At 43.6% G+C, this 23,791-nt stretch overlaps 1 protein-coding gene across 1 annotated transcript in view; it reads right to left on the minus strand.

The window, feature by feature from the left end:
• Positions 1 to 23,535, minus strand: part of LOC126106656 (X-ray repair cross-complementing protein 5-like) — a 180,745-nt gene extending 157,210 nt beyond the window's left edge. The window contains exon 1 of the mRNA XM_049913018.1: positions 23,413 to 23,535. Within this exon, the coding sequence (XP_049768975.1) occupies positions 23,413 to 23,457 (45 nt within the window). The 5' untranslated portion in view covers positions 23,458 to 23,535. The remainder of the gene's footprint in view (positions 1 to 23,412) is intronic.
• Between the last annotated feature and the right edge of the window lie 256 nt (positions 23,536 to 23,791).

Genomic DNA, 23,791 nt, shown 5'->3' on the forward strand with positions numbered 1-23,791 from the left:
AGGGTCATATGTGTCCATGCCAAAACTGTGAAACACAAAGACGAAGAGAGGAGTTAAAAATGATTACATGTCAACGTTCAATGACAGAAGAAGAAAGGACAGCTACAAACAGGGACGTGGAGAAAGGTCTATGAAGTACGCAATAGGGAAATGGAGGTCCAGAACTAAAAATTAAATGGCCTTCACCATATTGCTATGACAGATGAAAAGTAAAACACGGTCGACAGCCCACACATTGTTCGCTAAAACGGCCAATAACTCAGATGGCAAACCCAAACGGGAACATAAATGGTCAAAAGAAAGGGCATCCCCTCAGGAAACAGCAGACAGTTAAAAGTTGGGTGCAATGTGCACAAAGTAGTGGGGGAGCAACACTTAACAAATGGTGATGGCTAAAAAGGCAGTGCCCAATATGCAATCTAGTTAAAATGATCTCGCAGAGGAGGACTGACAGGAGGTTGTCCAAGCCGCTGGGAGAGGCTTAATAACCCAGAGCTTATTCCTATGAATGGAGGACCAGTGGTGATGCCAAAGTGACACCACCTCCTGACAGAAAGCAACAAGAGATCATCAGAGGGAATGCAAGAATTATTGGGCTGAAGTACGAGGAATGCAGCTTTGGCAGCAGCCTCTTTCCCTTTCTGACCGATATGACCTGGAACCCACATAAACATCACAGTGGCTCCATAAAAAGTGAGCAAGTGGAAGCTTTCCTGGAACCGGTGCACTAAGGGATGGACAGTCTACAGTGCACAGAGGCTTTGAAGGGTGACGAGAGAGTCTGAGCAGTGACACAGTTGAAAAGAGTGTGTCGCCAGATGTACTCCATAATCTGATACAAGGTGAAGAGCTCTGCTGTAAATACTGAGCAATGTGCCGGAAGCTGACACCAAAAAATGTTGGCTGACGTTGACGGCACACTCGACACCACGGTCAGTCCAAGAGCCATCAGTGTACACAAAGATGCTATTGCGAAATTCCATGTGTAGGTTGTGAAACTGAAGGCGATAGAGCGAGCCTGGTGCAGTTTCCTTAGAAAGTGAATGAAGGCCAAGGTGAACATGGGCTGCCGCACGAAGCCAAGATTGTTCGTTCACACCCACTGGAAAAGCTGCAGGGAGCATGAAGTGGCAGGACTAAGATAGTTTTCTATCAAGCAGGAGCCTCAGGAATTTTGTAGTTTCAATGAATGGAAGAGCAACAGGCCCAAGACGTAAAGATGGAGGGAGAAACCAGTTGTGCTGCCAGAAATTCAAACAAATGTTTTTGTCAGTAGCAAACCGAAAGCCACTGTCGATGCTCCATGAGTAAAGATGATCGAGACATTGCTGAAGACACCACTCAATTAGACAGGTCCATGAAGAGTGGCAATAGATTGCAAAATTGTCAACAAAAAGAGAGCCGGAGATGCCCGGCAAGAGACAGGCCATTGTAGAGTTAATGGTGATAGCAAAGATGACGATGCTCAGGACAGAACCCTGAGGCACACCATTTTCCTGGATAAAGGTGTCCGACAAGGCAGACCCCATACATACCTCGAAAACTCAGTCTTTTAAAAATTCCTCAAGGAGATGGGGCAGTCGGCCCATGTGTAGAGAGTACAGAGGATACTAGTCCTCCAACAAATGTCGTAAGCTTTCTCCAAATCGAAAAACACAGACAGTCTGGGATTTCCACAGAAAACGATTCGTGACATGGGTAGACAAAGTGGGTGACAGCCAGAAGGTAGGTGTTTGTCATTACTGGGCTTAGGTATGTGTATGACGGTGGCTTTACGACAGTATCTGGAAAAGATGCCCCAGGTCCAGTTGTACGTATTAAGCAGAAAGTGCTTGCCCACCAAGAGAAAGGTGCTGCAACATCTGAAAGTTAACAGTATCTGGCCTGGGGTGGAGGACTGGGATGAAGTGAGAGCATGATCTAGCTTCCTCATAGTAAAGACAGCACAGTAGTAACACTCACGATTCAGAGAAGAGAAGGGTATCGCCCAAGCCTGCTCTGCCCATTTCCAATGGAGGAAGGCAGGGTGATAGTGGGAAGAACTCAAAATTTCTGCAAAATGGCAACCCGAGGTGTTGGAGATAGCAATAGGGCACCGGTGACATCGTCTGCTACTGTCAGGCCAAAAACTGGGGAATGATGGATCTTGCTCCCAGAGAGCCGTCGGAGGTTGGTGCATACATCTACATCTACATCTACATCTATACTCCGCGAGCCACCTTACGGTGTGTGGCGGAGGGTACTTATTGTACCACTATCTGATCCCCCCTTCCCTGTTCCATTCACGAATTGTGCGTGGGAAGAACGACTGCTTGTAAGTCTCCGTATTTGCTCTAATTTCTCGGATCTTTTCGTTGTGATCATTACGCGAGATATATGTGGGCGGTAGTAATATGTTGCCCATCTCTTCCCGGAATGTGCTCTCTCGTAATTTCGATAATAAACCTCTCCGTATTGCGTAACGCCTTTCTTGAAGTGTCCGCCACTGGAGCTTGTTCAGCATCTCCGTAACGCTCTCGCGCTGACTAAATGTTCCCATGATGAATCGCGCTGCTTTTCGCTGGATCATGTCTATCTCTTCTATTAATCCAACCTGGTAAGGGTCCCATACTGATGAGCAATACTCAAGAATCCGACGAACAAGCGTTTTGTAAGCTACTTCTTTCGTCGATGAGTCACATTTTCTTAGAATTCTTCCTATGAATCTCAACCTGGCGCCTGCTTTTCCCACTATTTGTTTTATGTGATCATTCCACTTCAGATCGCTCCGGATAGTAACTCCTAAGTATTTTACGGTCGTTACCGCTTCCAATGATTTACCACCTATGGCATAATCGTACTGGAATGGATTTCTGCCCCTATGTATGCGCTTTATATTACATTTATCTACGTTTAGGGAAAGCTGCCAGCTGTCGCACCAAGCATTAATCCTCTGGAGGTCTTCCTGGAGTACGTACGAGTCTTCTGATGTTGCTACTTTCTTGTAGACAACCGTGTCATCTGCAAATAGCCTCACGGAGCTACCGATGTTGTCAACTAAGTCATTTATGTATATTGTAAACAATAAAGGTCCTATCACGCTTCCTTGCAGTACTCCCGAAATTACCTCTACATCTGCAGATTTTGAACCGTTAAGAATGACATGTTGTGTTCTTTCTTCTAGGAAATCCTGAATCCAATCACAAACCTGGTCCGATATTCCGTAAGCTCGTATTTTTTTCACTAAACGTAAGTGCGGAACCGTATCAAATGCCTTCCTGAAGTCCAGGAATATGGCATCAATCTGCTCGCCAGTGTCTACGGCACTGTGAATTTCTTGGGCAAATAGGGCGAGCTGAGTTTCACATGATCTCTGTTTGCGGAATCCATGTTGGTTATGATGAAGGAGATTTGTATTATCTAAGAACGTCATAATACGAGAACACAAAACATGTTCCATTATTCTACAACAGATTGACGTAAGCGAAATAGGCCTATAATTATTCGCATCTGATTTATGACCCTTCTTGAAAATGGGAACGACCTGCGCTTTCTTCCAGTCGCTAGGTACTTTACGTTCTTCCAGCGATCTACGATAAATTGCTGATAGAAAGGGGGCAAGTTCTTTAGCATAATCACTGTAGAATCTTAAGGGTATCTCGTCTGGTCCGGATGCTTTTCCGCTACTAAGTGATAGCAGTTGTTTTTCAATTCCGATATCGTTTATTTCAATATTTTCCATTTTGGCGTCCGTGCGACGGCTGAAGTCAGGGACCGTGTTACGATTTTCCGCAGTGAAACAGTTTCGGAACACTGAATTCAGTATTTCTGCCTTTCTTCGGTCGTCCTCTGTTTCGGTGCCATCGTGGTCAACGAGTGACTGAATAGGGGATTTAGATCCGCTTACCGATTTTACATATGACCAAAACTTTTTAGGGTTCTTGTTTAGATTGTTTGCCAATGTTTTATGTTCGAATTCGTTGAATGCTTCTCTCATTGCTCTCTTTACGCTCTTTTTCGCTTCGTTCAGCTTTTCCTTATCAGCTATGATTCGACTACTCTTAAACCTATGATGAAGCTTTCTTTGTTTCCGTAGTACCTTTCGTACATGATTGTTATACCACGGTGGATCTTTCCCCACGCTTTGGACCTTAGTCGGTACGAACTTATCTAAGGCGTACTGGACGATGTTTCTGAATTTTTTCCATTTTTGTTCCACATCCTCTTCCTCAGAAATGAACGTTTGATGGTGGTCACTCAGATATTCTGCGATTTGTGCCCTATCACTCTTGTTAAGCAAATATATTTTCCTTCCTTTCTTGGCATTTCTTATTACACTTGTAGTCATTGATGCAACCACTGACTTATGATCACTGATACCCTCTTCTACATTCACGGAGTCGAAAAGTTCCGGTCTATTTGTTGCTATGAGGTCTAAAACGTTAGCTTCACGAGTTGGTTCTCTAACTATCTGCTCGAAGTAATTCTCGGACAAGGCAGTCAGGATAATGTCACAAGAGTCTCTGTCCCTGGCTCCAGTTCTGATTGTGTGACTATCCCATTCTATACCTGGTAGATTGAAGTCTCCCCCTATTACAATAGTATGATCACGAAACTTCTTCACGACGTTCTGCAGGTTCTCTCTGAGGCGCTCAACTACTACGGTTGCTGATGCAGGTGGTCTATAGAGGCATCCGACTATCATATCTGACCCACCTTTGATACTTAGCTTAACCCAGATTATTTCACATACGACGGAAGAGGGTGGGGGGGGGGGGGGGGGAATGTTAAAAGAACTAGTTAATGAAGCTCAGCTACCTTTTTGGTTATCCCAATGAAAGCGAATTGCGTCGCAGCATGCCTTAGTCCACCAAGGGACCGGGACACAGCGTGGTAAAGAGGAAGTGCGAGGAATGGAATGTTCTGCGACAGTAAGGATAATGTTTGTAAGAAATTCCACCTAGTCATCACAAGTGTGGAAATCGTGTTTGTTTTAGGTCGCCAGGGAGGAGTAAAGTCTCCAGTCAGCATTAGTAAGCTGCCATTTCGATGTGCACAGAGGCGGGGTAGGAGTCAGCAAATGGATAGCGCACAGGAAATGGCCATTCAAGTAGGTGTCAGAAAGAACGGACCACTCAAGACGATGTGCAGGATGGGCAGTGCAGAACAAAAGGTCCAAATGGGAATAGGTGTGCAAGCAACATGGGTGTTTCTGTATTAAAGAAGAAAAGGTTAAGTTGATTAAGAATGTCAGCCAAGAGGGCACATCTCGGAAAGGTTCTGGAAGAGCCCCAAATGGGATGGTGTGCATTTAAGTCACCAAGCAGCAGAAATCGGTGAGGAAGCGGCCCAATAAGCTGGAGGAAGTTGACCCTGGTGACATCGAATGATGGAGGGATGTAAATGGTAGAAAGGGAAAATCTCAAGTGAGGAAGGAAAAGGCAAACTGCAACAGCTTGAAAACAGGTAATCAGGGAGATGGGTTGACTATGAATGTCATCCCATATGAGCAGCATGACTCCCCCATGAGACAGAATACCAACCTCGAGCGGAAGGTCAAAACGGACCAGGAAGAAATACGAAAGCTCAAAGCAGTCGTAAGGATGCAATTTTGTTTCCTGAAGGCAGAGTACAAGTAGAAGCTGCAATTCTAAAAACTGTCATAAATCCTCTTTGTTGGATCAAAGGCTGCAAAAATTCCATTGGAGGACAGTCATGATGAGGAAAGTATGAAGGGGTGTCACTTCGGCAGCTGCCGAGTGCCAGTCTGCGAAAACTCGCTGCTACAGGGCATAGAGGCAAGACGATCCTGCTCCATGAGGTCCACAGAAGTATCGGCTTTCTTCTGCTGTCGACCTGAGGAATCCAGGGCAGAAGAAAGGTTGGTGGTGCACACTGGCGACATGGAGGTCGGCCAGGAGAAGGTATCACATGGCGACACCGTCAAAGAGGAGCTTTGGGTCAGCGAAAGAGAAGACCATTTGCCTTTGTTGGACTTTTTCGAGCCTTTCCAGTTGGCAGAGGGAGACACATGTGTTGGTTGGGTGGAGGGATGTAACAAGTCTTCAAGGGAGTCTTCCTTCTGTCCTTTCCGGCCTGCCGGTTGTGTAGCTGGTGACTTGCACAAATACTCTGAGAATCAACACTAATGAGGATAGTAGCAATTCACGGTAAAGATGATTGCTGAGCCACATCCAGGCATGTAAAAAAAGACAATCACATCCTCACAACTAAACTTCCACCATAGCCTTTGTCAGAAAACAAGAGCACACAGATATTCAGACACAACTCATGTATACGTGATCACCCCCTCTGGCTGCTGCGTCAACAATGTCTGAGAATCAGATTCAAACAATCACTCCTCCCGCCTCCCGTCGGTAGCTGCTAGGCTAGTGCAAGAAGTGGTGGCAGCAAGTCGAGGGGAGTGGTATAAAGGGCAGAAGCAGTAAGAATAAGGGAGTAGGGAAGCGGCGCACATACTCAGCTGCGCCCAGCCAGTGACGACACGTGACATCTCAGTAAACAAACCATTTCATGTACTGAGACAAAAACAAGGTTTTTCCAGTGCTCTTTTCAAATTTCCCTGATACATTTGAAATTCCCTGATTTCCAGAACATGTGGCTACCCTGGAAATACACATTATTGATGTGCCATAATAATATTTATTTTATATTAATGATTAATAAAACCATCTAAGATGTATTATTACATATTTATTGTGTTATGACCAGATTTGTTCACTGAACATATTCAGGTGGCCTAGATGTGTAAAGTCATGACACAAATGAGCAATTTGAAGATGTTCAATCAGTGAAACAAACTGCAACATGATAAATATGTAATAACACATATAATCATTAACACTGGTATCAGCTGTGGTGCTAAGCATGACCAAAGTTATTTATTTTACAGTTCGTTATGAATCAGATTTTGGCTTTTTAGGACATCCTCAGAAATCGTCTGAGGATGACACAGAATGCCAAAAGCTGGTTTATAACAGACTAAAAAACAAATACTATTGTGGAAAATCAATGATGAAAATTGAAGCATTAACATACCTATGTTCCCTCAATTACCGATAGCATATTTCCATATAGACTGGGCACCTCTCCCTATGGTTCAGATTACAGTTTTATATTCTGCTGCAAAAGTGTAACAGTACGACAAGGGACAGACAAGCAAACAAAAATCCCCAAATCCTTAAAAATGAAGTAAAAAAATACCCCATCAGACAAGGTGTCCATAATTTATAAGAATACCTGGGCTCCAGAAGGTAAATTCTGCATACTAATAGTATTTGTATTATATAGATCCTGACTTTACCCATGCATAGAGAACTGACAGTAGTCTGTGCCACATTACACGAATGTTTTGTTTGAAGTATTATACTGGGTGGCCCAAAAAGGATGGTCGGATTTGAACTGCGTAGTACCATTGAAAGGTGAGGAGGGGGGACCACTGCCGGCCGTCTGCAAGTCGGCCATTACACCCAGTTTGCCACGAGATGGTGCAGTGGACGGTCGAGCATCGTGTTTTTGCTGTGGAACAGTTTTTCAGAAATGATGAATCGTTTATTACTGTGCAACGATTGTTTCGACAACGTTTTGGTGTAGCGCGTGATGGACCCATTCCAGATCGCAGATCCATATCACGTTGGGTGACTGCATTCCGGACAACAGGGTCTGTCAAAAGTGGTAAATCTATAGGGCGTACACGTACGGCAGTTACTCCACAGAACATTGATGATGTTAGAGCGTCAGTGCTGCAAAGCCCGCGTCGTTCCACTAGGCGTCGTGCTCAAACTTTAGGCCTCAGCCGTAGTTCGTTGCAGCGTATTTTAAGCCGCGAGTTACAGTTTCACCCATACAAAATTATGATCACGCAAAAGCTGTATGATCGTGATTTTGAGCAGCGAAGACGATTTTGTGAATCAATGCTTGACATTTTGTACTCTAATAATGATGTTGTGCTTCTTATGTCAGATGAAGCCCATTTCCATTTAGACGGCTATGTCAATAAACAAAACTGCCGGTATTGGGCAGCAGATAATCCCAGAGAATTGCACCAAAAGCCTCTTCATAGTGCTAAGGTAGCAGTCTGGTGTGGAATTTCAAGATTGGGGATTGTTGGTCCTTATTTTTTTGAGGAGAACAACGCTACAGTCACAGTGAACTCGAAACGTTACGTTAACATGCTACGTAGCTTTTTGGTGCCGAAACTGCGAGAGTTACATGTAAATCGAGATCGAATTTGGTTTCAACAGGACGGGGCCACGGCCCACACAGCCAATGACTCCATGTGTGTTTTAAGGCGGATGTTCCCCCACCACATCATCTCGCGTTTTTGAGATGTCCACTGGCCCGCGAGATCACCTGACCTCTCAGCCTGTGATTTTTTTCTTTGGGGATACCTAAAGTCAAAAGTCTACGTACAGAAGCCCCGAAACTTAATTGATCTGAAGGAGGCAATCAGTGCGGAAATTATGGCAATTCAAGAAGAAACAGTAGTGAAAGTGATGGAAAATTTCAAGGAAAGACTTGTGGAATGCATCACCGAGGAAGGACACCATCTTCCGGAAGTCATTTTCCGTACATGATTTTTTGTGGTTAGTTCTTGTAATTGGGTGCCTGGGAGCATTTAGTTACGTAATTGAATAAAATTAATTTGTAAAACTGATGGAGTTATAGTTATTTAAAATGTGACCATCCTTTTTGGGCCACCCTGTATAAAAATAGCATTATATAAAAATAGCAGCTAAATAGTATAGGACGAGCAGTAGACATTTTCAAAATCGCTGTTTTCCCCTGACATAACAAATCTACAAGTAATTTCATAATTATCAATTTGAGCAGAGAAGCACTAGTCATAATTTGTTGTTAGCATATTTTACAGACACAGGCAGCAGGGGATTACCAAAAGTTCTTGTTCTCTTATTTGCTTTAACCTGTGGCATCTTGAAGATGGTGAAACTCCTATTTCAAGTGTTTCCAATATGGAGACCACGGCATCTATCACTACACTCATGAACAAACATAAACAGGTCCTAACAAGTGGAATATTTAACACCAGGAATAAAGTAAAACTAATGGGGGAACCGCTCGAAGTAGGGGTTTTGGGCAGTGTCAATCAACACACACAACAATAAGGATCATGACACCATTCCAAAATAAATATCAACACAAAAATTATGCACACAAAATCCTCAACAATCATCCCACCCCAAAACTGTGAAAAACAACTATTGGTATCATACATTTTGCCTGAACTAAACAGCTCAAATAAAGACAGTGATACTAATACACATTGCAACTTTCACTTGGTCTATACAGCTCAAACACAGCCAGAGATACCTTGAAACCACACACAAATCTAAAACCTGGTACTGCAAATTTCACTTGACATATATAGCTCAACTGCCACAAATCAACAATGCCTGACCTCACTCCATAAAACCCACCGATATAAGCAAATTAATACCCTCAAAAAATAATACCAAATTAATGAAACATAAATTACCTCAATTAACCACAAACAAATCCACTACACTCTTAAAAAAAGGAAAAAGGTCTTACCAACCACAGCTGCCCCCCCCTCTCCCTCTCCCTCTCTCTCTCTCTCTCTCTCTCTCTCTCTCTCTCTCTCTCTCTCTCTCTCTCACACACACACACACACACACACACACACACACACACACACACCCCTAAGCACCACTTACCGAACAACTGATGCCAATCCCATCCATCCATCCATTCATCCATACATACATACATACATACATACATCATAAAAAGCTTTGCATCACCTCGGTTCTGATTGTTCCATAACCTGTGCAGAAATTTGTAATAGAGATTAACATCGTTTCCGCCCTTTATATTGATCATGAAAACCACACATTGCATGTTGTACCACCATATAGCGAGACCTTCAGAGGTGGTGGTCCAGATTGCTGTACACACCAGTACCACTGATACCCAGTAGTACGTCCTCTTGCAATGATGCATGCCTGTGTTCATCGTGGTATACTATCCACAAGTTCATCAAGGCACTGTCGGTCCAGATTGTCCCACTCCTCAACAGTGTAGATCCCTAAGAGTGGTTGGCAGGTCACATCGTCCGTAAACAGCCCTTTTCATTCTATCCAAGGCATGTTCAATAGGGTTCATGTCTGGAGAACATGCTGGCCACTCTAGTCGAGTGATGTCGTTATCCTGAAGGAAGTTATTCACAAGATGTGCACAATGGGTATGCAAATTGTTGTCTATGAAGAGGAATGCCTTGCCAATATATTGCCAATACGACTGCACTATCGGTCGGAGGATAGTACAGCTGTCATGGTGCCTACCATTGACCACCAGCGGCGTGCATCAGCCCCACATAATCCCACCCAAAACAGCAGGGAACCTCCACCTTGCTTCACTCTTTTGACAGTGTGTCTAAGATCCCTTATCATTTAGCTACAAAATAGCAGGTCAGCAACTGGAAGCAGTTAATTCCATAAATTATCTGGGAGTACGCATTAGCAGTGATTTAAAATGGAATGATCATATAAAGTTGATCGTCATTAAAGCAGATGCCAGACTGAGATTCATTGGAAGAATCCTCCGGAAATGCAATCCGAAAACAAAGGAAGTAGGTTACAGTATGCTTGTTCGCCCACTGCTTGAATACTGCTCACCAGTGTGGGATCCGTACTAGATAGGGTTGATAGAAGAGATAGAGAAGATCCAACGGAGAGCAGCGCGCTTCATTACAGGATCATTTAGTAATCGCGAAAGCGTTACGGAAATGATAGATAAACTCCAGTGGAAGACTCTACAGGAGAGACACTCAGTAGCTCGGTACGGGCTTTTGTTGAACTTTCGAGAACATACCTTCACCGAGGAGTCCAGCAGTATATTGCTCCCTCCTACGTACATCTCGCGAAGAGACCATGAGGATAAAATCAGAGAGATTAGAGCCCACACAGAGGCATACCGACAATCCTTCTTTCCACGAACAATAGAAGGGAGAACCTACAGAGCTACTCAAGGTGCCCTCCGCCACACACTGTCAGGTGGCTTGCGGAGTATGGAAGTAGATGTAGATGTAGATGTAGATATTCAACCTGACCGGGTTGCCTCCAAACACATCTCTGACAATTGTCGGAAGGTATATGCGACACTCACTGGTGAAGAAAATGTGACGCCAATCCTGAGAAGTCCAATTCAGCTTGTTGCTGGGCTCATCTGTACTGCACTGCATGTGTTGCGGTTGCAAAGAAGGACCTTGCCATGACTATAGGGAGTGAAGCTGTGCATCATGCAGCCTATTGCACAGTTTGAGTCGTAACATGATGTCCTGTGGCTGCACGAAAAGCATTATTCAACATGGTGGTATTGCTGTCAGGGTTCCTCAGAGCCATAATCTGTAGGTAGCAGTCACCCACTGCAGTAGTAAATTTCATAAGTGAATGTACGTATTGCGAAAGTACTGTGAATCTCCAGAGTTCCTTAAACAAATGTCTGCAAGGATATCTTGGGTGGGCTCTAGCTATTTTCTGTGCAATGAATACTTTTTCTCTTAATGATGAATTGCCATAATGCCATTGTATATAAGTATTATAGTAGTTGTATTACATGTTTATTACATTATAAATAAATAAAAAAAAAATTATTTTAAATTCAGTGCATTTGTATTTGTAAAATGACTTTAATATACTGTTCATTAAAAAATGACAATCATTCCACTTGGGACCTGTGGAATGGTACATTAGCTTATTTGTTTTAGTTGTAAATATTTGTCATGTATTGTTGTTTTTCTGACATGTTCCACATCCTGGAGGACCTCCTCACTACGGATCAATTGGAATGAAAGTAAATCTAATCTAATATGAAAGCAGTGAATGAAAATAGGCATAGTAGCTAATTTACTCACATGTTTATCACCAAAATTTGCAACAATTCTAATAACATAAATAGCTGAAGCTAACTGTTTCAGCAGATCATCGATGTGTTTCTCCCAATTCAATTTTTCATCAATGGATACAGCCAGAAATTTTGAATATTCTTCCTTGGCAACAGACTTCTGTTCACAGTCTATATTTATAAACTGTGTTATGCCATTTACTGTACAGTATTGTATACACTGTGTTTTCTCAAAATGCAGTGAGAGTCCATTTGCAGAGAACCACTTAATTTTCTGAAAGACATTATTTACAGTTTCCTCAGCTGAATCTTGTTTGTTGGGTGTGATTACTATACTTGTATCATCAGCTAAAAGATCTAGCTTTGCATCTTCATGAATACGGAGTGGCAAGTCATTAATATACACTATGTGATCGAAAGTATCCGGTCACCCCCAAAAACATACGTTTTTTATATTAGATACATTGTGCTGCCACCTACTGCCATGTACTCCATATCAGCAACTTCAGTAGTCATAAGACATCGTGAGAGAGCAGAAGGGGGCACTCCACGGAACTCGTGGACTTTGAACACGGTCAGGTGATTGGGTGCCACTTGTGTCATACGTCTGTACGTGAGATTTCCACACTCCTAAACATCCCCAAGTCCACTGTTTTTGACGTGATAGTGACTTGGAAACATGAAGGGACACACACAGCACAAAAGCGTACAGGCCGACCTTGTCTGATGACTGAATGGGACCACCGAGAGCTGAAGAGGGTCATAATGTGTAATAGGCAGACATCTATCAAGACCATCTCACAGGAATTCCAAACTGCATCAAGAATCACTGCAAGTACCATGACAGTTAGACAGGAGGTGAGAAAACTTGGATGGTCAAGCGGCTGCTTGTAAGGCACACATCACACCGGTAAATGCCAAATGACGCCTCGCTTGGTGGGAAGAGCATAAACATTGGATGATTGAACAGTGAAAAAACCTGTGGAGTGACGAATTACGATACACGATGTGGCGATTCGATGGCAGGGTGTGGATATGGCAAATGCCCACTGAATGTCATCTGCCAGTGTGTGTATTGCCAATAGTAAAATTCTGAGGCCTTGGCGCTATGGTGTGGTCGTGTTTTCCATGACGGGGGCTTGCACCCCTTGCTGTTTCGCATGGCACTATCAGTGCACAGGCCTACATTAGTGTTTTAAGTACCTTCTTGCTTCCCACTGTTGAAAAGGAATTCGGGGATGGCGACTGCATCTTTCAACACAACTGAGCACCTGTTCATAATGCACAGCCTGTGGCCGAGTGGTTACATGACAATAACATCCCTGTTATGGACTGGCCTGCACAGAGTCGAATCCTACAAAACACCTTTGGGATGTTTTGGAACACCGACTTTGTGCCAGGCCTCAATGACCGACATCAATACCTCTCCTCAGGGCAGCAATATGTGAAGAATGGGCTGCCATTCCCCAAGAAACCTTCCAGCACCTGATTGAATGTATGCCTGTGAGAGTGGAAGCTGTCATCAAGGCTAAGGGTGGGCCAACAACATTTTGAATTCCGGCATTTCTGGTGGAGGGCACCACGAACTTCTAAGTCATTTTCAGGTAGGTGTACGGATACTGCTGATCACATAGTGTATACTAAGAACAATAAGGGACCCAAGACTGAGCCCTATGGGGGACAATTCTTGATACCTCCCCAGTTAGAGAACGCTTCTGATTTTTGCAGACTATGAGTACTGTTAATTTCAACCTTCTGCATTCCTCCAGTTAAGTATGAATTAAACCATTTGTACAGTGTCCCACTCATACCACAATGTTTAAGCTTATCTAGAAGAATTTCATGATTCACACAATCAAAAGCCTTCGACAGATCACAAAATATCTCAATAGGTGATGTCTGATTATTCAATTCATTTAATATTTGATCAGTGAAATCACATATTTGATCAGTGAAATAATATATAGCATTTTCTGTTGAAAACCCTTTCTAAAGACCAAACTGATATTGTATTAGTTCTTCACTTTAACAAATATGTGAGGCTACTCTTGAATACATTACTTTTTCAAGAACATTGGATAAAGCTGTCAAAAATGAGAGTGGGCAGTAGTTGTTAGCATCAGACCTACCCTCTTTTTATGCAATGGTTTAACAATAGCATATTTCATCCTATCTTAAAAAATGCCCTGTTTCTGTGAGCTACTACATATATGGCTGAGAATCCTTCTTATCTGTTGAGCACAAGCTTTTAGTACTCTGTTGGAAATGCCATCAATTCCATGTGAGCTTTCACTTTTGAGTGAATTTATTATTTTCCTAATTTCAGTGGGAGAGGTGGTTTGAATTTCAATTCTATCAAATTTGCATAGGTATTGCCTCTTACATATACTGCCTGCATTTTATAATGAATAGTTAGATCCTATTTTCTCTACAACACTTAAAAAATGATTATTAAAAATATTTTCTATGCCTGACTTTATGTTAACAAACTTTTCATTGAGTTTGATAGAAACACAGTCTTCCTATGTTCTAGGTTGCCCTGTTTCCCTTTTAACAATAGTCCAAATTCTTTTAATTTTATTAAGCTTCCCCAAAAATTTTCAATTGTTAAATCATTAAGTGAATGCTCTATTTTGGAGGACTGTCTTGCATTACTGTATGGCGCTAAGTCATATACTGTATGGAACGAAAATTGAATCTAATCTAGCTGTGCATCATGATCAGACGGACCATTCTCAACAGGAAAAGTTTTTCTTTGATTAAATTTATTTTGGCCTATAAAGACATTATCTGAGTGCTGTTTTCCTGTAACATTCATGTAGGAAAATCAGTAACTGACGTCAAATCGAAAGAACCAAGTAATAATTCAAGGTCAAGCTTTCTATCGGACTCTTTCAGAAAATCTACATTGAAATCCCCACAAACAATAATTTACTTCCCTCTGTCTGACAGACAGCACAACAAAGAATCCACGTTTTTCAAAACTAGCTGAAAATTTCCCAATGTGGACCTATATACGGCTCCAATTACAAAAGTACCATTATTCAGTTTAAGCTCACACATAAATGCTTCTATATGTTGCTGTACACAACTCTTCTTAGTTTCCATATTTTTCACACTATGACAGATTTTTAACACATATGGCAACGCCTCTCTCCATAGTGTCTCTACTTCCATGTGCTGATTGTTTATATCCCCAACAAAATTCTCACGTAAAACAGAAAAAAACCCACCCACATCCATATCCACACTCACTCAGAGCTTCAGAACAAATAAAAACACAGGCAAATGAACCAAATCTCCCCCCCCCCCCCCCCAAAGAAAAACCCTCTTCCTACCACAATACCACCTCCTCCAAATTCAACCAACCACCTTCAGCTTATACATTTTACCACCTTCAGCCCATACATTTTACCCACAAGTTTCAAAAAACATTGAAATGAACAGTAATATTCCAGCACAACAACAATCATCAAGATGAGTTTGTACAGTTGATGTGCTGCTCTCCCCCACCCTATAACACAGATGACAGGTCCTCAATAACCCTCCACAATACTCGTGCAACCCCCCCCCCCCCCCAATTGAATAATCCTTAAACTCTGTTACCATGATTTACAGTTAAATAACGAAAATTCCTTCATCCCAAGAGAAAATCTATCCCATGTCAACTGGACTCCTCTGCAATATACTCCTCTATTAACACAACCACAACCCCTTTAGTACATAAGCCCACTATCCGAGAAAACACATCACCCCCATAACCAACTGACCCCTGCACCCATGTTCCCACAGGATGGCCTCCCCCTCCCATTCTTAGCCTTCCGAAACTGAACTTTATTAATTTCTACAACTATCCCCAGACTCCTCCCCCCCCCCCCCCCAAAAAAAAAAAACCTCTTACATTTAATAAACTCAGTACCCACCTCATGACAAAATGAATATCAGTCCAACACACATCTATCACTCACACCAGTCTCATACAGACAAAACCAGATAGTATAACAATCATACCAACAGTACATCAACAACACAATATGTTGGAAGGTCAGCTCAGATTGCTTGAACCACGACCCTCTACTAATTTGTCCCCAAACATTATCCCCATTATGCCTCCATAGGAATATTAGTTCCTGATAGAGAAAGGGGTTGTGGTTGTGTTAATAGAGGAGTATATTGCAGAGGAGTCCAGTTGACATGGGATAGATTTTCTCTTGGGGTGAAGGGATTTTTGTTATTTAACTGTAAATCATGGTAACAGAGTTTAAGGATTATTCAATGGGGGGGAAGTGGGGGGGGGGAGGCGGGGGGGTTGCACGTTACTTTAGTCAGTTCTTTGTTATACTTCATACTGTACAGACACAGTGTCAAGTGTAAAGATATACGAGCTATGAGATATATGGGAATTAAGTTTTCTATATCCCGATTACCAATCCTGTTCCCATAATGGTTACACCGCAGTTCGTTCATGTTTCGCGTCTTCCGAATCAGTTTTTATGCAACAGGTTATATGCACTACACAATGACCACACTTCCTTATTCGAAGATGTGGAAACACAACTCTGCTCACTGAGTTTCATCATTTCTGTGCCAACGGCGTATTCATCATTTATGCACAGTGATTCACGCTCTCAACCAACGCCATGTGCTAATCTCATTAATTTTCAATGGTCGACAAGTACACCGTCAGAGGAAACAATGGACTCAGGCTTTGCGTCACCAGATTATGCCCATCCGACAGTGAAATGTGAACTGAACAATATTTCAAATTGTGTCTCTTCTAATCGAGTGTTTCAAGAACAAAGTGATCTCCATTCGAACACGTATTTAGCCACCCACCAGCACACTACATCAGTTACTGTCGGGCCATGTGCAACGCCGCCATTACTACAAACCACGTTGGATCTGTTCCGCACACGTGGCATTCCAGTTGTGCCTAATTTACACGCACAATTCAGTGTTTCGCGTAACATGGACCCCTTACCTTGCCTCAGTGGCCCACCACATGCACCATAAGCATGTTATACATCAGATAGTTTACACGCAGGTGGCGTTCGAAACCCTCCCTACCACCCCTCGCTTGTGGGGGTCCCCGTTTCCAGTCGCTCAACCGCCTGCTACACTCAAAGCACCGCCTGTGTCTGCCATGCTGGTCTCTCGCCCTGTTCTGGTAGTGGGTCATTCCATCCACCACTCATCACTCACGGTCCAGTTTCCGGGCCCCCCCTCATGTGCCATCCATCCGCCCATTACCACGGTACTGTCCGTGCCTGCCGTGCCATGTTTTCGTGACACACAGTCAGCCATGCCATGTGATGCTACTACAGATTCGCTCGCCTGGTTTAAATCTGGGCCTACCACACTGGCCTCTGACTTAACCTCAGTTCAACCGCTACCCCAGGAGACACCGAAACCACCGCCGTCACCCCCTCCTGGCCGCCGCACTTATATGAGGACAACCCAGCATTGTGGTTCACGCTCGTTGAGCATCTGTTCGAGTTACATCATGTGTCTGACGACCACTCAAAGTTTCTCTGCCTCGTCACACACCTCCACGACTACTCTGATTTGATTTGTGACCTGCTCCTTTCGCCGCTGATTGCACCAAAATACGAGTTTGCAAAGAAGACTATAATGGAACGACTTGCCTGCTCGCCAAAAGAGTTAATAATAAAGATTCTCTATGAGGAGCACCTGGGGGAATGCACCCCCTCACAACTCTGGTGCTGCCTTTGATTGCTCGTGAACAAGCATACCATACCTGATGCCATGCTATGGGCTGTGTGGTCTGCCAAACTACCTACCGATCTACAGATCCATCTGTTACCACACTTGTTCGAGCCCATCCGCTCCCACCTATACATCGCTGACCAATTGTATTTGCTGCTGCGGCAACATCAGCCAGTTCATTCCACACCGTTCGTCGGTACAGCACTCCAGGATCGCCCACGCACCGGTCTATTTACCAGAACAAATCAACGAGGACAAGCCACCCCCGCAGGTTGCCACGCCAACACCCAAACGCCGACCGCAGGAACTAAGAGACTCTGGGTCCTGTGGGGAACCTAACAGGCGCCCTCTTACATTACACTTCGTTCACTCGAGCGCCCGGCCAAGTGGTCGTCTCTATGTGACTGACATTGGGTCAGGTCTAGCTTTTCTGGACGACACTGGTGCTGAGGTTTCGATCATACCTACTTCGATGGGTCCACCCGCTTCTTCACAGACAAAGTAACTTCTACGAGCTGTCAATGCGCCGACGTAACCTACCTCAGGCTCAGTTAAGGTTACAGTGACCCCATCTCCTTGCCGACATCGATGAACCGTTCCTCGGTATGGATTTTTTGTCTCATTACAAACTATCTCTGAACGTCGTACAGAGTTCAGTGCCCCACTATCCTACAAACACTGACATACCGTGCACCCGCACCTATGTCCAATGCTCTCTTTTCACTGCAACATACGATATGAAGCGCGAGTGCTCCGCCCTCACAGGTAACATTGTGACCTACGTTACCGACCTACTGTCAGAATATGACTCGGCAACGCAACTCCGCCAGGACAACGAGAAGCTTAAACAACGCATTGCATCCACTTACAGCAAGCTCGTCGCGGCTCACACCTTGCTTCTGCAACTGCAGTCCACGGCACCGCCACCTAAACAAGATTGCTCAGCTGAGCCTAGCTCGAACTCTCACCAGGTTAGTCCACAAACTTTACTTGTGTGTGACGTTCCAACACCCCGTCACGCTCGCCTCATCCAGTGCCGTGTGTTTAAACAGTGCTGCTGATGACAGTCGCGCACGCGTTGTGACCACACCCACCTCTTGGACAGCTACCAGATGTGTTGATAAACATTCCCCCTCTCTCACTCACCGGCCACATGACCAGCGGCCATTGTGGCCCCACGTGTGACGCCAGTGCTGCTCTCACCCGTGCCAGTTGTCTAGTGCAAGGTTAACCGCAGACAGTCGCTGCCCGTTCCCCTTCATTCGGCTCTGCGCACGCACCCACCCCTTCCAAACAAGCGCAAGCCGCGCTCCCGTAAGAGACATGTGACTTTCATGCTACCTTTCCCCACTTGCACTAATGGCTATGCCTCGTCGCGCACTACTCATCCGAAGACTCGGTGCCAGGATGTTAACCAATCTCATGTGCAGTTCTCAGTTTCTTCTGTCACTGATGGAATGACACACAAGATAGTAACCACAGTCGGCCCTCCTATTAGCCATAAGGTCCAACGCCTCAACCCTATCAAGTTGCGGGTGGCCTGGCAGCAGATTAATGAACTTTTGGCGGCAGGTGTCCTGCAACCTTCAGACAGCAACCGGTCTTCACCAGTCCACCTCGTCCCCGAACATGACGGATTCTTTCGAATGTGCGGCGATTACAGACACTTAAACGCTCGTACTGTCATGGACTTCACTCGTATGTTATCGAGCGCCACAATTTTCAGTGTTATTGACTGTAAATGTGCCTACCACCAGATTCCCGTGGCACCAGAAGACATTCCTAAGATGGCTATTATCACGCCACTCGGTTTATTCCAATACCACTTCATGCTGTTCAGCCTAAAGAACACGGTGCAAACGTGGCAACGTTTGCTTGACACTATCTTGCGACAGTTCGAGTTTTGCTTTGCTTATCTGGACGACATTCTCGTTTTCAGCAGCTCAACGGAGGAACATAAAAATCATCTGTCTACGGTCCTCCAGACCTGGAACTCCAATGGTGCCGAGGTCAACAAAGGCAAGTTTCAGTTGCGCCAGGCGTCAGTCTCCTTCCTAGGTTACACCGTCTCCGTTGACGGAATACAGCTTCCGAAATCTCGTATGCAGGCTATCACGACTCTGCCGCCCCCGGCTACTTATAAAGATCTATGCCGCTTCCTCGGCACAATCAATTACTATCATCACTATCTGTCTTCCGCCGCTGCTGTTCAGGCACCCCTGATGGACGTGCTATCAGGCAAACAAACTTCCGGTATCAAACCCGTCTCTTGGACTGCTCCGATGCTAGAGACCTCCAAGGCTCTGAAGACTTCTTTAGTTCATGCTGTGACACTCGCCCACCCCGACCTCTCAGCCGAGTTATTCATCACTATGGACGCCAGCAACATTGCAGTGGGGGAAGTTTTGCAACAATGCAAGGGCAACATTGTTTCTCCCCTTCATTTCTTCTCCAAGAAACTATCTACAGCTCAGAGAAAATATTCTGAATTTGATAAAGAGCTCCTTGCTGTTGTCCTTACCAATCACAAACCACTGGCAGAAGCGTTCTGCAACCCATCTGAGGAACCACCCCCTCGACGTTACCGCCACTTTGGTTTCTCAATTCACAATGGACGCCCGTTACATCAAGGGTGCAGATAATGTTGCTGCAGATTTCTTCTCGCGAATCAGTGCTGTTTCCCGCAACGTTGATCTTTCCGATCTGGCCTCTGCCCAACATACGCATGCATTTTCAACAAATGCGTTTGCACCCGCCCATCAGTCACTCACTGCCCGAGACTTATGTTCCCGCCGCACTCTACGACTGCTCCCACATCATGCTGCATGATGATGCAGTTAGGCAGCCTCTGCAACCTCCTTATCTTGGCCCCTACAAGGTCCTGTGGTGGGAGGACACGACTTCTGATATCATGATTAAAAAGACTGCACACAGACGGTTTCTCCACATCGCCTGAAACCGGCTTTCGTCGACCCTGATGGTTCCCACGGCCACAGTCGGACTCTGTAGACGATCCATCCTTGATCAAGAACGAAGACGTGCTCCCATCAACCTCACCACACACCTCTTCTGCCGCAGACTGTTCACCACCGTTCGCTAGTTTCCCAACCTCGCTCCCTGTTCCACCCTGCACCTCCAATGTCGAAGACACACACACACCTACTATCAGTTTGTCCTGGAGCGTGCTGCCACAGCGAGTGAACGATGTTTCTATAGTGACATTCGACGACCGAGTGTTCATTCTTTTGACAGATACCAAGGTCCTGCCATTGGACAGTCCCTTACACATCAACATTGCACACAACCTCACACACTCACGCGAGTGTGACTGAGCATCTCTACGTGCTTTCATTTCTACAGACGGCTCGATCCACTTAAGACCCACACATGCCTCCACCACGTCGTCGACCACCCCACCTGCTTACTCCCGGGCTGGCCGCAGTCTCATCTGGCCAAGGTGGCTGACTGACTACGAAGTGGACCTGCCTCTCGGCGCTCCACCTGCACAGCCCACCTCGTTTGAGATGGAAGTACCTGTGGTGCGCCTGCCTATGCGTACGATTTCCATCGACGACGCCCACACGCCTTCACCCTTGGACATCTGTAGTACTCCGTACTGTGAACTCTAAGTGCTCTGTCGAGCCTCCATCTTAGCTTTACTTTAGTCAATTCTTTGTTATGCTTCATTCTGTAGGGATGCAGTGTCAAGTATAAATGAGCTACAACATATATGGGACTTAAGTTTTCTATATCTTGATTACCGATCCCATTCCCATAACTTCATCAACACACCACATTGGTGGTACCTAACATACTTGGCAATCAGCAAAACAACTGTAAAAACTTTATGACTGATTATTAAATTTCACAATCAGACCCATACACAGAAATGAACAACAAACACACAAAATTAAATTAAACAAACAAATAAATTTCAAACGGCAAACTAAAAACCTGAAAACAAATTGGTACCCAATATCTACTGAAATTAAAATTACTCACTGCCAAATCAACACAGACCTCCAAAATCATGGTGTACTACATTGAAAAACTCCAATATGGCACTAATATTACTCACAAACGAATTAGAAAAAAATGAACTTCCAACACTAGAGCACGGCACGGTTTCCTTCAAAACACCCTCTATAAACATGATCCACATTAAACACACTGCACCTCAATGATACCATGAAACAGAACACAGTTATGCCATGGATCAAAGCTGATGGGTGGAATCGTTATTGGCTGAGATGGCAGCAGTGTTTACTTCTGCCTATTAGTGTATAATTTGACTCATTCCACATCCCAAAGGCTCTCCATGACAGTAGTTTTGGAATACAATATGTGCATGAATGAATAAATGTAGTTAAGCCTTAATCTCGACCTACAATTTTTACCCCAACACCCTGCCATTCAGAGTAGGCTACACATTTTCTTTTTCTTTTGCATGATTCTATGATTTGTGATACAGTCAATTGTCATACGTTTGTGAACAACTCAGAAATATCACCTTATGTTAGCACACAGAGGTCCACCAGAACAAAAAGCAAAGAATTATGATCTCGAAGAAGATTCTGTACTTCAGCATGCCTACATTTCCTTTACAACTAACTGAAAACCTAAAAAATCATTTGCAAAATCAGCTAACGAGAACAAGGCATTACTATGGACTGCATAAGTAAAGCGTTTCCACAGCATGTTAGCACTTTTAGTACAGGGTGCTGGGAACGGAGAGGAGTGAACCTCGTTCGCTCATATGATGCTGCGGACAGAAAAACTCTGATCTCCCCAATACAGTAGACAGAATTAATCTGTGTACTGCACTCTTATGCAAGCAAAAAGTGACAATCTGAAGTAATAATAATTTAATTGTTACGCATAAGTGAAACAAACTGAAATATCCTTAGTGAAATGTTCAGTAACGAGACTCACTGCTGCAAATTATGTGTTGGTGAAATGAAAAAGACAATTCAATGATGGTTGCCACAAAGCTACAATACACAGTATTGTTTGACTGATAATATTGGCAGAATTGTGAAATACTGACCCAAAGTCATCCAAATTATGCCGATTCCTTGGTCACCCAGCAATTTCAAATGTACGTGTCATGTAACAAACTGTATTTTTAGAAACATTTCAATGATATTAATGCTCATTTAAACACGGTAAATACAAACATCAATTGGTAACTGTAAGATCATTCGGTAAGGCTCTTGGGAAAATAAGACCTATAACTGTTTTGGAATTTGTAAGATAACCAGGAAGATTTAAAATGGGATAAACAATCAAACAATATGTACAGAATAAATTGAATGCTGGTACCATTAATTATGTTGACCAAATGCTTTCTTGACACAAATATACACGCAACAAAGTAACATAATACACACAATACATTCATTCTTATGGCACAGAAAACAGTAACCTATCACTTTTTCTTTGTTTTCCGGTGCACGTTGCATTCGTGGATGATTAATGAGGAAATTCAGTTTTACTTCTTTCGTTCTTGATTTTTATCACTTTCTACATTATCAACGAGGGGAATATAAAACTTGTCAACGTACATTGTGAAAGACAAGTCGCTTTCAGTGTACCACTGATATTCATGTTTATATCAATGAAATGGAACAATTCCATAATACACTTGATAACTATTTCTGACAGTAATATACACCGAAAAACTTGTCCATCGATCAACGTGAAATCATCGTACTATTTGTACAACACAGTTTATGTACGTTATATGTTTCAGAGAACTGTTATGTTTGAAAAAAAAAATATTATTTTATAATTGTTACATACCACTTTCGCTGCGCGCGGCATAATAACAACACTACCAATTACCATACACTACAAAACAAACGATGACGTTTCCCGCCGCCGAACAACAACAAACCAAAGTTAATAGAATACTCGGCATACCATAGATCTTTGTGGATTTTTTTAATCATAGAAAAAAAGTTGAAAGAATGGTGATTTTTTAGGGTTAATGATACATTAGCAATAATTATTTTACTGCTATTGGAAAATTTGAATTTATACGCCCATTGTTATTATATGACCCGTTCAGCATCTTAATTAATCCTGATTGTTATCTATGTGTATTTGTGGGAAGGTAGTTGTATGACGAAATAGCGTGAAATCAATAAACAACAGCTCCCTAATTTGCCAGGTCTGTGGG

This window comes from Schistocerca cancellata, chromosome 10 (assembly GCF_023864275.1).
Source record: "Schistocerca cancellata isolate TAMUIC-IGC-003103 chromosome 10, iqSchCanc2.1, whole genome shotgun sequence".
NCBI classification, from domain to species: domain Eukaryota; kingdom Metazoa; phylum Arthropoda; class Insecta; order Orthoptera; family Acrididae; genus Schistocerca; species Schistocerca cancellata.